At 40.9% G+C, this 19883-nt stretch overlaps 2 protein-coding genes across 3 annotated transcripts in view; one reads left to right on the top strand and one right to left on the bottom strand.

The window, feature by feature from the left end:
* Positions 1–6833, top strand: part of aldh9a1b (aldehyde dehydrogenase 9 family, member A1b) — a 34050-nt gene extending 27217 nt beyond the window's left edge. The window contains exons 6-11 of the mRNA XM_034182791.1: positions 3154–3294; positions 3446–3634; positions 3732–3819; positions 3902–4043; positions 5532–5644; positions 6693–6833. Coding sequence (XP_034038682.1) covers positions 3154–3294; positions 3446–3634; positions 3732–3819; positions 3902–4043; positions 5532–5644; positions 6693–6787 — 768 coding nt within the window. The 3' untranslated portion in view covers positions 6788–6833. The remainder of the gene's footprint in view (positions 1–3153; positions 3295–3445; positions 3635–3731; positions 3820–3901; positions 4044–5531; positions 5645–6692) is intronic.
* Positions 6680–18340, bottom strand: zte38 (zebrafish testis-expressed 38). Of its 2 annotated transcripts, XM_034182793.1 has the most exons (12): positions 18036–18340; positions 13160–13304; positions 12382–12445; positions 9546–9582; positions 9450–9470; positions 9326–9352; positions 9147–9214; positions 8915–9063; positions 8460–8692; positions 7721–7763; positions 7602–7642; positions 6680–7519 (listed from the first exon to the last, which is right to left on the bottom strand). In XM_034182793.1, exons 1-12 carry the CDS (start codon positions 18084–18086, stop codon positions 7475–7477), a joined length of 924 nt encoding a protein of 307 aa, XP_034038684.1. In that variant the 5' UTR covers positions 18087–18340; the 3' UTR covers positions 6680–7474. The 2 variants fall into 2 exon arrangements, with proteins under 2 accessions (XP_034038684.1, XP_034038683.1); XM_034182792.1 differs by having other exon boundaries at positions 7429–7642.
* Between the last annotated feature and the right edge of the window lie 1543 nt (positions 18341–19883).

Raw genomic sequence — 19883 nt, 5'->3', positions numbered from 1 at the left:
CTGGGTCTTTTTGTGAAGCTTAGGGCAAGTGGCTGGCAATCACCTTAGTATTTCTTCTGTTTATGGGTGATTCTTTAACTACGGGCACTATTGGCCTTGTAAATGTAATTTCCACCACACCATTGCCTTACAATAGAAAGCGCCTTGGGGCAACTGTTTGTTGTGATTTGGCGCTATATACATGTGCTCTGATGTCACTGTTTATCTCCATAGAAACTACCCAAACAATCTTTCATACAAAATGTTTAAACGGACATTACAGAGTTGTGGTGGAAATTATGGCAGTAGTGTGGGACAACTACATTTTGTTTAAAACAATCACAACAGTTGTATGACATTGAATACCCCAATTATGTTTTGATTATTTTACTGATATGTTATTCAGAGATATTTTAAAACATTAGAAAAAACATTTCTTTACCATTCATTTTTATCATTGAAGATCAAAAGTCTGGGTGTGGGACAAGCACAAAACGGCAATATTTGCATATAATGATGCTGAAAAAAGGTGAAAGTCATCATAGACTACTAGAACAAATTTCTTAACACACTTTCATTGTAAAGATAACTATAAAAGTGTGAAATTTCCCCTTTTTTCTGTTTTTCATACAATATGATCAAAGGACATAAGTGCCTGTAGTCTAAGAATCACCCTTATCTTGTTGCTAAATGCTGATAAATTATACTGTATTTGTTGCCTTTCTGCCGCCTGATTCTATTTTTTCCTCTCTGTGAGGTGCGGCTTCATCCAGAGATGGGAGTGGGTGTTTTTCTTCTGCAGGCCTCCCGTCTTGTGCTTCAGCATGGACTCCCAAAATTTCCTGTATAATTTCCTCTATTGTCTATTGTGTCAGTAGCATGGCCCAAGCAGAGGGTCGCCCCTTTGAGTTTGGTCTGCCTGAGATTTCTTCCTCAAATCATCAGAAGGAGTTTTAACCACTGTCATCTGTGCGCTTGCTCTGGGGGTTAGTAAGGTTACACCTTACTAACACCTTACTTGTGTGAAGTGCCTTGAGGCAACTTTGTTGTGATTTGGCACTATGTAAATGAGAATAAATTGAAAATCTCAGAAGTTATGCAGAGTAAGTCCTGATTATTACGCAGCTGAGAGTCCACTGAAGAACACCAGGAGATGTTTGTGTTTCTCCATGTATAAGTGGACTTGTGACAGGAAGGGCATCCATCTTAAAATTTGTAACAAATCTAAGCCACTATGGTCTTACAAGCAACTGGGGACAGCCAAAAGCAAATAAATGAACCCAGTTTTAGCAGTATTTGTAAATCTTGATACTCATAAACACTCTGAACCACACAACCTGCTGGGTGGTTTAAAAGGCATGTCTTCTTTATATATATAAAAAAAAAATCACCAAAATGACATTTTGCCATAGCCAGAAACTGTAAAAACAAATTAAGATTTTTTTTTTTTTTTTTAATTTCTAAAGGTCTGTCATCTAACCACAGGCATGGATCCCATTCCCATCAAAATAATTGAATTCTCCATCTCATTTAAAATTTGCCAAAAATAAACACTTTGCTCTCTCTGTTCAGGTTGTGTTTAAATACTACAATTCTGCTGTCCTCAGTGAAATGTGAAACTTAGAACAACATGAGCCAAGAATGGAAAGTTATGATGAGAGAGAAGCTAGCAAAGAAAAACAAGCATGTGCAGCCCCCCCTAAAAATATATATATTGATGAAACTTGTGGACATGGAAAAATCACAAATTGTAATCTGCCATGCCAGAGAGTAAACTCATTGTAAACTGTGCACAGCTGCGTTCAAGTGCGCAAAGAAAATTTTGAAATGTTCAAAATCTCTGGCACACATTAATTTTGTGAATTACATGTGAACATTGCACAAACAGTTCAAAAACACTGAGTGTCTCTGTGGAGAGAATTTTAAATGGAAAATAATTACAAGATTCTTTAGGACACCAGAAATCACATCCAAAATGAATCCTTCAAATCCTGACACCTGCTGGCGCAACTGTGGCACTTACCTGGGAACTCACACCCATATATTTTGGACATGCCCAAAGGTGAACTTGTTTTGGAATGATATATTTACCACACTCAATACCATATTTCAGCAACCACAGCTTGCCATTTTAGGGGCAGTTCCGGATGGCTTTGGAAGAAATAGTAGAAAATATCTTTTGAGAATTATACTGACTGCTGCACTTAAATGTATCACTATCAAATGGTTGAGTCCAGATCCACCTACCTATACTGTTTGGATTGAGAAAGTCAGAGAGATCTATCAGATGGAGGAGATCACATACTCCTTAAGATTGCAGAGAGAACTTTTCACAGAGAGATGGAGGCCCATGGTGGGTTTGTTATATCCATAAGGGTCGCATAGCTTTATTTTTGTTTTTGTGTTCTTAATTCTGCTTCATTTCCATTGTATATTATTATAACATGTACATGTACATAGGTGAATGCCTGTGAATGCAGAATACTTTCCATCTCTAATGTACATAGTGTAACATTTTCTAAACTCAATAAAAATAAAGTTAAAAAAAACAGTCTGTTCGAATTATTGCATCAGCGCAGTGCATCACAGCGCAGCTCATCTGAACGATTATGACGAGATGTTAAATCTATAATAAACATAATTTTTCAGATACTCATAAGAAGGAATGAACGTGCAACTGTTTTACCAAGGCATTACAAATAATTACCTTTGAGATGATTCCAAATGCGTTCTCCATTTCATGAAGCACATGAGAAAAGCAGCAGCTGTAGAAAATTCCTCTGTGATTCCCGAGCAGTTAGAGGTGGTTTCATTAGCCAAACTCTGAAAGCAAATGATTAATCTTCTATGAAAAAATTATTTCATATAACGCAGCGTCCAGCAGCACAAGGCGCATCGTCCAGCGGGGAACACAGCGGGTGGAATTGGCACAACGAATTGCGCGGCAGTGGGGGGTTAAATACGTGCAAGTGTCAAGGTGCCTTAACTGCCTTTCACTGCACAAAATAAATTTTTTGAGTCATACTTAATTGTAGTTGTGAAAAGGAGGGAAAGTATAAAACAGATGTGCCATTTGAATCCAGTGTTTCCATGTTTAACATGCTGTATGTTGGCTTCGTTTGATCTTGGTCACTAATTTATGTGATTTTCACTTTGTCGTATGCTGGTCTACAGATTATGGAGATGGCATCCAAGGGGGTGAAGCCTGTGACGCTGGAGCTGGGGGGGAAATCTCCTCTGCTCATTTTTCAGGACAGCGATCTGGACAACGCAGTGAGGGGAGCGCTCATGGCTAACTTCCTGTCTCAAGGACAGGTAGTGTCTCCTGGTCCTGACACTTCAGATTTCAAATGCAGTCACGGTTTTGTGTCATTTTGTGGCGTAACACGTAGTTACAAATAGGTATTTGCAAAATGTGAATGTTTGAATTTCACAATTCCTTGGTGCCGTTTTGGAAACGTTTCAGGTCTGTAGCAACGGTACAAGGGTGTTTGTTCAGAGGAGCATTCTGCAGGAATTTGTGGAGGAAGTGGTGAGGAGGACACGGGCGATTGAAATAGGAGACCCACTATTAGAGAGCACTCAGATGGGAGCACTGGTTAGCCGACCGCACCTGGACAAAGTCTTGGGCTTTGTGGATCAGGCAAAGAAAGAGGTATAACTGACCACAGTAATGTGTGATACAGCAGTGTCTCATCTGTCTGATCTATGAAAGGAAAATGCAGCACATCTCACCCAGGTGACGTTTCTAGGGAGCTAGCGTGCTGTGTGGAGGTGAGCCGTATCTCCCATCAGATCCCAAACTCAGAGGTGGATACTACATGACTCCATGTGTTCTGGGTGAGCCTTCAGTATTTCAGTTTGAATTGAGTCAGACAGTTTGAGCACGGTCAGAGGACGTCCTGCTGTCTGTGTCCCACAGGCAACTGCACGGATGATATGACCTGTGTGAAGGAGGAGATCTTTGGTCCCGTCATGTCTGTGTTGCCCTTTGAAACAGAAGAGGAGGCGCTGCAGAGGGCCAACGACACCACCTTGGGTCTGGCTGCTGGAGTTTTCACCAGGTCGGTGTGTGGCGAGAGATAACATCCACTGACTTTAACTATTACAACCACAAGAATCAAGACTTTTTAGGTTCGGACTGGAGCATTGCAACAAAGAAACATTAAATCAAGATAGAACTACTGCCAAAGTATCAAGTGAAGGCTGTTTTTATGTAAGGGTCGGACAATGAGTTGTAACAGTAGACTGTAACTCGCATCCAACTGGTCGACTAGAAGAAAGTTAGTTGACTATTTGGTTATTTTAAATGGCACAATTTAAGAAGGGTTATCATTAACAAATAATCTGTTTCAAGTAAGTGTTTATGTATTTTATTGCTTCAGTGCTGAATTTAATTTACACATTTCCACAGTGATTGATTTACAATGCCCTCTGACTTTAACAGTTAGTTTTATTTCCAAGAATCAGGAATTCTCTAAGACTTTCTTCAGTCCCATGTAGGGTTGGGTATCGAATAGCGGTTCCTTTTAAGAATTGTTAAGAAATGATTCAATCCACGACATCAATAGCCTTTTTGCTTAACAATTCTTTTATCGGTCCTGCAGTTCACATTACGTTGGAGCGGCCGTTGTTTTTGAGGGTGTTTATCGGGAAAATGATCGTTTCTCTGTCGCAGTGCTGCTTCAAGCAGACCCGCTGCTGCAGCGGGTCTGCTTGAAGCAGCGCTGCAACCCACTGGTTCTCTGCTTCACTGCTTTTCAGAAGCAGCAGGCCCGCAATTTCTTCATTAACCGCTGTCAAAGCCATTTGAAGATGTCAATCATGAGTCACCTTTGTGCAGATTAAAGTCAATAACTGGGACTCTTCTCTTGTGGGCAAAAAACGAGAATCGTCCTCCTTTCTGTTCCTGTGTTGTGGGACTAAGTGCACAGCTCCAAATGCTGTGTGGCTCTCTGCTGTGCAGACTTCATTCGGCATTAATAAATTCAAAGCGACTTGCCGTTTTAAATTAAAAATAAAAAAACTAAGAAATAACATGTCCTTAAGTATTCATTTTGGGACCTCATGTCTGAAGTTAGCTCTGTTGAAGTCCCCCAGAACAATGGGCAGAGTCCAGGTGCTTATGTTTCATGTTGGTTATCTAGTCAGCCAGATCTCTTAACACCTCCTTAAGACAGGCCCACGGTGGAATGTAGACACTGACCAAAATAAATGAGGAAAACTTACATGGTGAATAAAACAGTTTGCAATTTATGAAAATAAATTCCACGAGGGCTGCACGATTTCAGCACTGTGATGTGCACACCAGCCTTTAATACAAAAGCAGATTCTGCCTCCTCTCCTTTTCCCCGTTGGGTCTGTCAGTATGAAGTCTCACTGGTTAAATTTGATCTTTAATTTTAATTCAACTAACTGTACCAAACTGGTTGTCTGATAATTTTTATGTTTCCATATTATTCGAGCAATTATCGTATTAAAGTTTCCAGTACAAAAATGACAAACACCACAACCTGATTTAGTCTTCCCCCACCATGTGGTAATGTTTGCAGGGATGTGAAGAGAGCCCATCGAGTGGTTGAACATCTTAAGGCTGGATCATGTTTCATCAACAACTACAACATCACTCCTGTGGAGGTGCCTTTTGGAGGCTTCAAAATGTCAGGTACAGTGCAGTCATTCTCTGCTAAACTTGGGCTGACTCTCACTCACCACTTACTATTTTTTATAAAAAATCTACTTCAAGGCCTACAGAGCAACAACATTAAACAACAAACAGCGTGCAGCTCTGAAAGCCATTATTTTCCATGGCTATCCCCACGCTGAAGCCGGTTCTGTCTGCCGGTCGAAAACTTCATGCAGCTTGCAGGGGAACATGCACACCCGAAAAGGAATCAAATGGGAGGATATCATGGATTTTTCGGGCAAAGTGACTTGAAAATGATGTACACTGTCCTGCAAAAGTATTGGAACACTTAGTATTTCATACATTTTAATTTGTTTATGCCATTTCAAATACAAAAAATAAAAAAAATCTTAAATTGTCTTCCTTAAACTCAAACTGAAAGCAAATTTCTGCAACTTGATATAAATTAATTAAAAATAGAAAAGCTAAGATGATGGGCTGCGTAAGTAATGGAACGCTTTGGTATAATACTGTAAATAATGTTTTATTGCCAGTTTTCTTCAAGGGATAGATACATGAACATTTCCAAGTCACTGAATATGTCTTGGACTTTATTTACATCAATTATGAAAAAATACTAACAGTATGGCACTATATGGTAAATTTGTGTGGAGTAGACAGTTCTCAAAAACATTGTATTTCTTTTGAGGTAATTAGAAATAAGTTCTGGGCCTTAAGACGCTTAAGAACAGGGCCCTATCTGTGAATGATCTTAATTTTTTACCAGAGGCCAAAATATGGCCATCAGGTATTGCAAAGACTGTGCGTCTGTCTCTGCTCAGCGTAAGTCCAGTCCTATTACTGCAAGGGTCTTCAAATTTACAGGGAACATTCTTGGGACACAGACCTTGGACAAGTTCAAAGATTGCTAACCTTGACCTATTTTAAGAGGTTAAAGTCACATTCTCTTTCCTGTTTTTATGCTCATAATGGCTGAGGGTATAGCATTGGTATGTTTAAAGTTCCAGTGAAATCCCGAATAAAAGACAGTGGATATTGGAAGTAATGTGCTGATTTTATTTAACAGGCATTGGGAGGGAGAACGGACAGGTGACGATTGAATACTACTCCCAGCTGAAGACTGTCTTTGTGGAAATGGGAGATGTGGACAGCCTCTTCTAGAGTCTGGATTCAGTAGAAAACCTGAGCATCACCACTGATCCAGAAATGGGAAAACTGGACCAAGACAACACTTTCATCACTCGGAATGTGTGTTAAATTTGACTGCCTCAGGTGATGAGAATTAAATCAACAGGGTCTTAAAGTGTCATCTCTGTCAAAGCAATAACTCCAGCTGTTTTTTTTTTTTTTTGTTTAGTTTTTTAATTTTTATAATAAATGTATGTGAAACTTGGGTGAACAGTTACTGGAACTACAGGGGATAATGAAACAGGAAGTGTATTTTCATTTTAAAAGGTAAATGTATCCTGAGCCAAACAATCTGTGTAATTATACTAGTTTTGCATTTGCTTATATTTTGTTACTCAAATAGACAAAAAAGAGAGTTCAGTTTAATTTGTACAAAAACTAAAAAGATGTTTGCAAGTCAAGTTTTATTTTATAAGTTAATCATGCTTATAAATACATTTTTAGAAATGTCAAAACAACTGACCACTTTCGAACATTCCGGTGAATCCACCTGGACTGTACACATGAACACTTTTACACACCTGTTGAATAAAGAACATGTGCCTCAAAGTTACAAATATTAAAAGAACACATTTTCTTATTGAACACACTGTAAATACAATAACAAGAAGAGTTTATGTTTGGGTTTGTCGCTGCACTTGTTTCTTGGAATGTTGTGATTCAAGATCTTTTCTTCTTTGCGTGAGCTTTGGTAGCCGCTTTTCTCTAAAGACGAAAATTACATTGAACCCCTTTAACTAATGGCAAGATTGCCACCAACAAAGATGATGATTTCACTACAACGTACCTTCACCACAGGTCTTTTGGGTTTCTTGAACTGTGCAGATTCTGTTGAAGGCAGAGTAGCACATGAACCACATCTGACAAATTCTACTGCTTTGTGATGGCAGCAGCAGATTTACTTACCATCTTCAGAAGGTAGGTCATGAAACAATTTCTGATGAGCTTCCTGTAAACAGAAGTATGTCCATAAACACCATCATTTAAGATTAAGTGTTCTGATTACTTCTCATAACACTGAGCTGCAGCACTTCAAATTTTCTAAACTGATGTTGCTCATGCACATACATGTATAGTATTGTGTATATTTTTCAAGATCAGAGTTCATGGCTACCCACTACCTATTGAAGTGAATGTTGCACAGTGGACTAAATCTCGTCTTTTTTTTTTTTTGGTGGTCCCAAAACTGGTCACCACTTCTGGACGTGTACTGAGGTCTTTTGGAATTAGATCATGGCTCTAAGCTAATAGCTGTCTCGTGAGACTGCAAATCACTTTCTCATAAATAGAGAAGTCCTACAGAGGTCCTGATGACCATCTGCCTGGTAACATTAAGCACATTAGAGTCTATGACCCCCCCTGAATGGGACACTAGTGTATCAGATGGTTACTTCCACAGCCAAGGCCAATACTCATCTGAAATAGGGTGGACTGGGTTAAAGCAGATGAAGTGTCTTATCCAAGAACATTTTTTTTTTTTCACAAAAAGCAATTAAAAATGTTAACTTCTGTTTTAGTGAATTCTTCAGTGAATTTTCATCCAAATATGTTCAACATGTACAATTATTTTAAAATTTCTTTAGATCAGTTAAATGGCCCTTTAGGGTTACTGCAAGTATTTCTAGTCCTAGGTATGTTCCCCCACCATGACTCGTTTCTGGCCTTGAAGATTGTTCTGAGAGCTCTGCACATTCTCCTTCAGGTGGCTCTCTTCCTGAAGCTTCTCCATCCGGCCTTGTTCTGCTGACACCCGCATTCTCAGGGTGTGGAAGGCTGTCTTCACCTCGCCCATCTTGAAGTTCACGGCTGTGCCCTCAAACCACAAGCGGTCACATTCCCCTGCCTTGAAGCCGGGTGGCTCGTAGTTGGCAGGTGTGACTTTAAAAGAAAAGCAAGAGACTTTATCACTAGATACACACATGGATTTTATTATGGAAAAACTGAGTAAAAACAACTTGATGCAATTCAGTGAATGGTGATATAAGATCCAGGAAATGGGAACTAACAAATCTAGAGCAGTTCATAAGTTTTTGTTTTTCTGTCTGTAATTGCAGAATAAGAGCTGAAAGTTGTGATTTTGTTCAGCTAAAACAATCTTACTGTCATCGTAGTAGTAGAGCTTCATGGTGAGGTAGACTTTAATCGGGAGGGTGCCCAGGTTCTGCATGAGCAAGAACAGCTTTCTGATGAGCAGCACTGAGGCTCTCTTGGTATCCTCCAGTGTCACCTGCATCGCCACATTCTTGTTCCTGTCATCAGCATTCATGCAGGTTGTGTCACCATTGTCAGGGTAGGCCTCCGTCTGTCTGAATACTGCAACTACATCACTCACCTCAGCACGTCCATCTGTGGCCCCTTCTCAGCGTATCTGAATTTGAACTGGTAAGACTCAATAATGCACTATGAACAGAAAAAAATTAATGTTCAGGACTCAAACTGAGATGATGATTTGAGTGATTTTAAGCTAGCACTGGTCACAACACTTACTGCTTTAGAGATTAAAGAACTTACATTTGACATATCCGGATTTGTGTGGACCTAGATTTAAATATCGTCATCATTGTAGGCCGTTAATCTTCACAGTATTGTCAATACATTAATTAAAAAAAAAGATTGGTATATTGATTTCTCTTACCCCAATGAACACAATCTGGAGCTGAAAAGACAATGTTGAACATAAGTCAAAGTAATAATTAAAAAGGCACAGGCACATAAAGGCATATAAACTTACATATTGCTTTTCCAATGCATCAAAGCAGCCCATCATCCTGGAAAAAAACATGGTTAAGAAGTTTGAAGTACAGTCGTTAAATGAGAGTGGCGTCAACTAAGAGAACATGGTACCGTTTTGGGTCCAACTGTGCTGAACTACTGAATGCACCTTTTATGTTTTCAACATTTTTTTAAATCATTGCTCCACATACAGCAACACGCTATTTTGGCCCCAAGATGGCACCACGAGTCACAGGACCATTTCTTTTCAACTTATGTTGCTATGCTCTCAAATAAGGGACTCTAGGTTGAAGAAGAGGTAATGTGATAAAATTAGCCATCAAATGCTAATAATAATTCTATAACAGGTCAACCAGTTTAGAACTGTGTCCAGAGCAAGGATCTCAAACAGGAGGGCCAAGGACCAGACAAGATCCAATCACCAGCAGTTTGCAGTCTGTTGCATGTTTAATGGGCTACAAGTTTACTCCACAGTTAGAGCTTTTTGTAAGTCTTCAAGACCTTTCACCACTTATCCAAGTGACTTCTTCACCTTTAAAAAATAAGAATGTGTGGTATGTCCAATAAATAGCTTTGAGGAGAGACAGAGAGAAAAAAAAAATCTAATGTCAATCTGTTCAACAAGAGATCATTGACCCCACTTGCACATTTAACTAAAATGCTTTTTTGGTGACTAGATTGCTGTTGGATAGTGCTTAATCACATGAGATTACAGGTGTAAATCAAAACACACTGAGGATAGTTAGTGATCTGATGACCCCAACTAGATTTGGAGGTGGTCAAGGACATAAGGACATGACCACACTGAACACCAGCGGAAATGCACAAACAATCCACAAACAACTCATGACAATTGTTACTACAAGGGTTTCTTTCTTCTTCTCTTTTTACTGCCAATATCTTCTGGATTCAGTGTTTCACTCTGGACAAAAACTATTTGAATCAGTTGAGTAAATGGTGACAATAGGTTTTTGGCTGTCACTGCCCATTTCTCCACGTAATGTGGAGTTGCTTCAGGAAGTGCATCTGGCATAAATATTCTAACTGAAAAGTGATTCTCAAACAATAATAATTTACAATAATTAATAACATCCTATTGTCTGAGGTACAGTTTGTACATGTTCAATCAAGCCCCTCTATTTTGTCACATGATTTCACAAGGACCACAATGGAAATAAGCGTTTTCAGTGATATACGGTTAGTATATCACTGACACATTCACCTCTGTATGTTTATATTAGATTTTTTCAGAATAAACTCAATCAATCAGTATCAATCAATCCTAAACAATATCTTATTTACGTTTTAACGGCGTGTGCAGGAGGGTGTGCACTTACATGAGCTTTTGACAAGAGCAGAAGTTAGCTTTGACCGTGTGTGATGCGTGTATATGCTGACATCCGCGGGATGTCTTGTAAATCACTCCAGAGGTGTTATCAGGTTACAAAAACAGCATTTTTATATTTAGAAGTGTTTCTTGCTTTTACATAATACATGAGAAAGATGTTATATTGACACACAAATGCAGTCGAGTCAGCAGCTAGCTAGACCACATTTTGCAGAATAAACTCATTCAGCCAATCAATCATAAACAATATTTTATTTATGTTTTAACGGCGTCTACAGGAGGGTGTACATGTGCGCATACATGAGCTTTTGACAAGAACGGAAGTTAGCTTTTGTAAGCGGAGGTTAGTGTGCACGCTGACGTCCGCAAGATGTTTTGTAAATCATTTCAGAGGTGTTATCAGGTTCAAAAAACAGCATTTTCAGTTGTAGAAGTATTTATTTCTTGCTAGCTTTTACACAGTATGTGAGAAACATGATATTTACACATAAACAAAGCGGTTTTGGAGCGCCAGAGAGAAACCAACCAGTGATGTCATGGTACCGCTCTACTCTGATTGGCTGTCACCCCCGCCCCTCAAAAAAAAAAAAAAAAAACAGATTGGCATGATTCATAGCATAAAATATGAAACAGAATGTGACTTTTTAACCTCTTAAAATAGGTCAAGCTTAGCCACTGTCCAAGGTCTGTGTCCTAACAATGTTCCCTGTGAATTTGAAGACTCTGGCAGTAATAAAACTCGACTTAGCTCGTTCGTCCATCCGTCTGTCTGTCTGTCTGTCTGAAGCCTTCGCAATACCCAATGGACATATTTGATGGCCTTGGGTAAAAATGACTCCAAAGTCTATTAGATAATAGTGTAACCGCAAGACCTTTGTGGCCGGGATGGTGGTGGGATCGAACCCCGGATGGCTCGCACGAAAGATCATTCTTCTACCAGGTCAGCCAAAGGGGAATTCCCCCGTTAGCCAAGCTAGCGGGAACGTCTTTTCAATCAGGACCCGGGACCTTCATCCCGCTACATATCTCCCCACCATTTCTGACTTCGTCCCAAAGTCACAGGTGCATTTAAGCATGTTCTGTGATTACCCACATCCTGTTTGTGACGCCAGATTGTGACCGTAGGACCTTTGTGGCCGGGACGGCGGTGGGATCGAACCCCGGACGGCTCGCACTAAAGACTATTCCTCTACCAGGTCAGCCAAAGGGGAATTCCCCCATTAGCCAAGCTAGCGGGAACGTCTTTTCAATCAGGACCCGGGACCTTCAACCCGCTACAATAGCATATATGTGTTTTCTTTATTAATTCAACACATATGTAAATTATTGTTTTTGGATTTGGAAAGTTAGGAGGTCCATGACTTTTTTTTTTGATTAGTTGTCCTTGGTTTGAAAAAGTCTTAAGAAACAGTGATCTGGAAGAAACTTAACAGGTGAAATCTGAGTAGAGTTAGCAGTATTAGTATTAGCTCAGCAACATAGTTACCATTTCACAACATTAGAGGCCCCTGAATGGTTGCAGTCTTCACGCAGAACCTTGATGCACAAGTCTGAAATAAATAGATATTAGATAGATAACACTATGTAACAAATTTTTATTTTTGTTTTGTTCCTGGGTACACAGTGTGTTTTCCTAACCTGTTATGCCTTAAATAAATAGAAAATAGCTGTTATTCCATAGAAACTTTGCTTCTGTGATCAGGACAATGATATTTTGAAATTTGTCTGTTTTCAAGAATATTCTCGATTCGCCTTCACTACTACTGAGTAGTCTTCTAGAATATTCTTTAACTGCTAGAACTGTCCAGAATTTTGTTTCTAGAATTATCTAGACATTTCAAGAAACTTTCTAGAACGTAAAAAATAAAATAAAATCAAAGTTTGTGCTGAATGTAGTCATTTTTCCATAGACTTTAGACATAAGCAGTTGAAATATAACACTTAGAAGCCAGGAACAAAAACTGTGTTACATAGTGTAATAGATATATTTAACTGAAATTGCTGATCCAAACAAAGCAAAATCTTGGAAATCATCAGGGGTGCCCAAACTTTTGCATACAACTGTATGGTAACAGCAGATATATGGTTCTAAGGTTCACATCACTTCAGATTAAATTCAGATCCAGCTCCATGTTTCTGTACACTGCACAATTACATATGAAATCTTGAATTTTTCATAAGCCAATTTATTTGCCAGGCTATAATAGAGAGCTGAGATTTTTAATAAAGTCCATTATAACTCCTGGTAGATGATATGTGTTCACCTTCCAGGTATCTGGATCTGTAGGAGTCCTCTGGGAAGATCCCTCTGAGGTAAGTGATGGAGGAGACAGCCACCGCCAGCATCCTCTTCACGAACACAAGGGAGTCATGTTCCGTTTTCAGGTCATTCGGGAATAAACCTGTCCACTGCAAACATTTAAAGAGCCGTTTAAAAAGTATAAAAACCTTTATTTTCTCTCGATATGTTTGACTGGAAGCCGACCGCCACCGTTCTTCTTTGTCTTTCGGCTGTTCCCGTTAGGGGTCGCCACAGCAGATCAATCGTTTCCATCTCACCCTGTCCTCTGTATCTTCCTCTGTCACACCAACCACCTGCATGTCCTCTCTCAGCACATCCATGAACCTCCTCTTTGGTCTCCCTCTTCTCCTCCTGCCTGGTGGCTCCATCCTCAGCATCCTTCTCCCTATATACCCTGGGTCCCTCCTCTGCACATGTCCAAACCATCTCAATCTCGCCTCTCTGACTTTGTCTCCAAACCGTCCCACCTGAGCTGTCCCTCTGATATGTTCATTCCTAATCTTGTCCATTCTTGTCACTCCCAAAGAGAATCTCAACATCTTCAGCTCTGCCACCTCCAGCTCTACCTCCTGTCTTTTTGTTAGTGCCACTGTCTCTAAACCATACAACATAGCTGGTCTCACTACTGTTTTGTAAACTTTCCCCTTCACTCTTGCTGATATTCTTCGGTCACAAATCACTCCTGCCACCTTTCTCCACCCACTCCACCCTGCCTGCACTCTCTTCTTCACCTCTCTACCACACTCTCCATTACTTTGAACAGTTGACCCCAAATATTTAAACTCATCTACTTTCACCACTTCTACTCCTTGTAACTGCACTATTCCACTGGGGTCCCTCTCATTCACACACATGTACTCAGTCTTGCTTCTACTGACTTTCATTCCCCTTCTCTCCAAAGCATATCTCCACTTCTCCAGACTAGACTCAACTTGCTCTCTACTCTCACTACAGATCACAATGTCATCTGCAAACATCATAGTCCATGGGGACTCCTGTCTGATCTCATCTGTCAACCTGTCCATCACCACTGCAAACAAGAAAGGACTCAGAGCTGATCCTTGGTGTAATCCCACCTCCACATTGAATGAGTCTGTCATTCCGACTGCACATCTCACCGCTGTCACACTATTCTTGTACATGTCCTGCACTACCCTAACGTACTTCTCTGCCACTCCAGACTTCCTCATACAATGCCACAACTCTTCTCTTGGCACCCTATCATAAGCTTTTTCTAAGTCCACAAACACACAATGTAACTCTTTCTGTCCTTCTCTGTACTTTTCCAACAGTATTCTCAGAGCAAACATTGCATCTGTAGTCCTCTTTCTCGGCATGAAACCATATTGCTGCTCACAGATCTTCACCTGTTTTCTAAGCCTAGCTTCTACTACTCTTTCCCATAACTTCATGCTGTGGCTGATCAGCTTTATGCCTCTGTAGTTACTGCAGCTCTGCACATCACCCTTGTTCTTGAAAATAGGAACCAGCACACTTCGTCTCCACTCCTCAGGCATCCTCTCACTTTCCAAGATTTTATTAAACAATCTGGTTAGAAACTCTACTGCCATCTCTCCTAGACATTTCCATGCCTCCATTGGAATGTCATCTGGACCAACTGCCTTTCCACTCTTCATCCTCTTCATAGCAGCCCTCACTTCGTCCTTGCTAATCTCTTGTACTTCCTGATTTACTCTCACCACATAATCCAGCCTTTTCTCTCGCTCATTTTCTTTATTCATCAACTCTTCAAAATATTCCCTCCACCTTCTCAGCACACACTCCTCACTTGTCAGCACATTACCATGTGCATCTTTTACCACCCTAACCTGCTGCACATCCTTTCCAGCTCTGTCCCTTTGTCTGGCCAATCGGTACAAGTCCTTTTCTCCTTCCTTACTATTCAACTTCTTGTACAGCTCACAATATGCCTTTCCTTTGCTTTTGCCACTTCTCTTCTCACCTTACGCCGCATCTCCTTGTACTCCTGTCTACTTTCTTCATCTCTCCGACTATCCCAAAACTTTTTCCCCAACCTCTTTCTCCTTATGCTTTCCTGGACCTCTTCATTCCACCACCAAGTCTCCTTGTCTTCCTTCCACTGTCCAGATGTCATACCCAGTACTGCCCTAGCTGTCTCCCTCACCACATCTGCAGTACTTTTCCAGTTGTCCAAAATTGCTTCCCCTCCAACTAGTGCTTCTCTCAACTGCTCGCTAAATTTCACACAACAGTCTTCCTCCTTCAGCTTCCACCATGTGATCCTTTGTTGAGCTCTCACTCTCTTCTTCTTCTTTACCTCTAAAGTCATCCTACAACCATCCTATGCTGTCTAGTGACACTCTCTCCTGCTACCACCTTACAGTCTGTGATTTCTTTTAGCTTGCATCTCCTATAAAGAATGTAGTCCACCTGTGTGCACCTTCCTCCACTCTTACATGTTACCCTGTGCTCCTCCCTTTTCTTAAAGTAGGTATTCACCACAGCCATTTCCATCCTTTTTGCAAAATCAACTACCATCTGTTCTTCCCCATTCCTATCCTTGATACCATATCTACCCATTACTTCCTCATCACCTCTGTTCCCTTCACCAACATGCCCATTGAAGTCTGCTCCTATCACCACTCTTTCATGCTTGGGCACACTCTCCACCAATTCATCTAACACACTCCAGAAATCTTCTTTCTCCTTCATCTCACAACCTACCTGTGGGGCATATGCACTGATGATATTCATCATCACCCCTTCCATTTCCAACTTCACACTCATCACCCTGTCAGACACTCGCTTAACCTCCAACACACTTTTAACATACTCTTCCTTTAAAATGACCCCAACACCATTTCTCTTCCTGTCCTCACCATGGTACAACAACTTGTACCCACCGCCGATGCTCCTGCTCTTACTTCCCTTCCACTTGGTCTCTTGCACACACAATATGTCTACCTTTCTCCTCTCCATCATATCAGCCAGCTCTCTCCCTTTACCAGTCATACGAGGGCTGTCAATAAAGTATAGGTCCTTTTTATTTTTTTCAAAAACTATATGGATTTCATTCATATGTTTTTACGTCAGACATGCTTGAACCCTCGTGCGCATGCGTGAGTTTTTCCACGCCTGTCGGTGACGCCATTCGCCTGTGAGCACTCCTTGTGGGAGGAGTCGTCCAGCCCCTCGTCGGAATTCCTTTGTCTGAGAAGTTGCTGAGAGACTGGCGCTTTGTTTGATCAAAATTTTTTCTAAACCTGTGAGACACATCGAAGTGGACACGGTTCGAAAAATTAAGCTGGTTTTCGGTGAAAATTTTAACGGCTGATGAGAGATTTTGAGGTGATACTGTCGCTTTAACGACTTCCCACGCAGCGGGACATCGCGCAGCGGTCCCAGGCGCCGTCATCAGCCTGTTTCAAGCTGAAAACCTCCACATTTCAGGCTCTATTGATCCAGGACGTTGTGAGAGAACAGAGAAGTTTCAGAAGAAGTCGGTTTCAGCATTTTATCCGGATATTCCACTGTTAAAGGAGATTTTTTTAATGAAAGACGTGCGGACGGGTCCGCGCATCGGGACGCAGCCGGCGCGGTGCGGCGGCACAGGAAAAACACCTCCGTGTTGATAACCATTTGTAAAATCCAGGCGGCTTTTGATGGCTTTCAGGGGAGTGAGTATATGAGAAATTGTTTAACAGCTGGACATGTTCCAACTTGTCCTTAAGGCTTCCAACGGAGGTGCTTTTCCTGTGGCGGAGCGTCGCAGCGGCTGCGAGCCGACGCTGCAATCCGTCCGCACGTCTTGCATTAAAAAAATCTTTAACAGTGGAATATCCGGATAAAATGCTGAAACCGACTTCTTCTGAAACTTCTCTGTTCTCTCACGACGTCCTGGATCAATAGAGCCTGAAATGTGGAGGTTTTCAGCTTGAAACAGGCTGACGACGGCGCCTGAGAGCGCTGCACGACATCCCGCACCGTGGGAAGTCCTTAAAGCGACAGTATCACCTCAAAATCTCTCATCAGCTGTTAAAATTTTCACCAAAAACCAGCTTAATTTTTTGAACCGTGTCCACTTCGATGTGTGTCACAGGTTTAGAAAAAATTTTGTTCAAACAAAGCGCCAGTCTCTCAGCAACTTCTCAGACAAAGGAATTCCGACGAGGGGCTGGACGACTCCTCCCACAAGGAGTGCTCACAGACGAATGACGTCACCGACAGGCGTGGAAAAACTCACGCATGCGCACGAGGGTTCAAGCATGTCTGACGTAAAAACATATGAATGAAATCCATATAGTTTTTGAAAAAAATAAAAAGGACCTATATTTTATTGACAGACCTCATACTACCAACATTCAAAGTCCCCACTCTCATTTCCACCCTTCTAGTTTTCTTCTTCTCCCGCTGTTCGTGGCAACGTTTTCCTCCTCTTCTTCGTTGTCGTCTTCGCCCAGCAGTAGCCCAATTTCCGCCGGCACCCTGTTGGGCAATAGCACCGGTGGCGGACGTTAACACGGGCCGCGACCGATCCGGTATGGGAATTTGATTCTGAGTCTGCATAGTTGGGTTGGCTTGTTTTACGCCGGATGCCCTTCCTGACGCAACCCTCCTCATTTATCCGGGCTTGGGACCGGCACTCAGAATGTACTGGCTGCACACCCCATGTGGCTGAGTTCCCCCGCCACCGACCACCCCGGAAGCCGACCGCCACCAGATGGCGCAATTAACGCTGGACAGTAAAGTCAAGTGTCTGCCAACACAAACTTGTTAAAAATAAAGATAAAATTAAATAAACTTAGTAAAAGCGGTAAACACTTTAACAGCACTTGGTGTGTGTGGTGTTATCCAACCTCTGCAGTTTCCTCTTTACTCTTCTTCATGCACATCTTCCCAGAAGCCATTTTCTGTCTTTGCTCAATTATTCAATTAGGCTGGCAAAAGAAATAAGCACAAATGCTCACGTTCAGCGGATAAAACTACTGTTACTGTAAGAGATTTTCTCCCAAAGTTTGATAAATGGTACCGTTTCTTCCAGGTGTTAGTCAGGACCAGAGGATGATTTGATCCCTCCAAAATAAAATGTCCTCACTGTAAAATGGCGCCTTTTTGTCAGCCAACAGAAGTGCAGTAATTGTGCGATTTATATTAATACGAGAAATAATTGCACGGTGAACCTAAAGAACACTGGATAAAAAAATAATTTAACTGATAAAAAGTTTCTAGCATGTTCCACCAGATACGTATTTACTCACACAGCCTGACAGCTGCTCGTCATTTGGTGAACACTGGTTCATGGTTCATAAGATTCATGAGTACTGTATTTGAATTCCAAAGGGCTGCTTCGAAATAACGTCGAATTATTACCCCCCCCCCCCCCCCCGAAAATATGGCATAATCATCGTGCTGTTGGGCTGGGTAGTGTACTGTAATTTGTAAATTGTGTTATATGTTAAAAATGACTTCAAGTCACATTCCTTTTGAAAACAGTTTGTGCTTTGGTATGACAGAATTAAGTAACTCTTGGCTGACTAATTATATTCACCATCATTACCTTAAGTTATAGCGTTCGGTCACAATACAAGAAATAATTAAAAAATAATCACTAGAGGTGGGCGGATCGACCCTAATATCGATACCAATGCTGGTATTGATTTTGAACAATCCTCGTGTAAAAAGATCGATACTCAAGCTTTTTCTCCCCCACACGCACTGACTGCTGCGCACGCAGATTAATCAAAGTCTCCTCTCTGTAAGAGCAGCACTGTGCTGTGTCACACAACATGGAGCAGCGCACCCTTGTATTGTGGTTTGTCAGCCCTCTACCTCAGGAGATTTTTAGTTATGATTTTTTTTTTAAAACAAAAATGTTGATTGTGATAAAATTTTGTTGTCACGTACAATGTTTGGCGAAATTCTATCCTAGGTCTTTTGGATCCTTTGGATCTATGAAGCTCAAATATGAAAAAGTATCGGTATCTGCGATACTGGACCTGTATTTACTTGGTATCGGATCAATACCAAAATTCCCGGTATCGCCCACCTCTACTCATCCGCCCTCCCCAAAAAAGCACACCCACACACCACACCAAACTCTTAATTGACCACAAAGACTACATTTAAAACTCAGTTTCAAAATTGTCCACATTAAAACCAAATCAAAAACATTACCTCCACACAATGCTTCCATCACAGCTGTAATAATTAATATAAGGACAGGACACATCTCATAATTATGAGATCTTTTCTTGTAATTACAAGATCAGGGGCCTGTTTTTAATCCAGTAAATGCAATACGTTTCTGTAGGTTGCAATGATCAACAAAGTAAAAGTACACTTGTTATAATGCATGACTAATGTGTGAGACATTTTAAGTCAGAGTGTACTTCTGACGGCAAAAACTTTCATAGGTAGTTTCACATTTCCCATTGGTGTGACAGCATGATTCCAAACAAATGTTTGTAATATGCCAGGGTTCATAAACGTGCAAGCGCCACTGGTGAAAAAAAAATTCATTAGTTACATGATTACTCTCTTAGATACACGTGACGTTACCATGCATAAACTGGGCTCTCACTGGCAGTTGCAGTGCATCTGGAAAGTATTCACGGCGCTTCATTTTTTACACATTTTGCCGTTACAGCCTTATTCCAAAATGGATTAATTTTTTCCCTCAAAATTCTACACATAATACCCCGTAA

The sequence above is a fragment of the Thalassophryne amazonica genome, chromosome 12, assembly GCF_902500255.1.
Source record: "Thalassophryne amazonica chromosome 12, fThaAma1.1, whole genome shotgun sequence".
Lineage (NCBI taxonomy): Eukaryota > Metazoa > Chordata > Actinopteri > Batrachoidiformes > Batrachoididae > Thalassophryne > Thalassophryne amazonica.
This window is presented reverse-complemented; position numbering and strand designations above follow the sequence as displayed.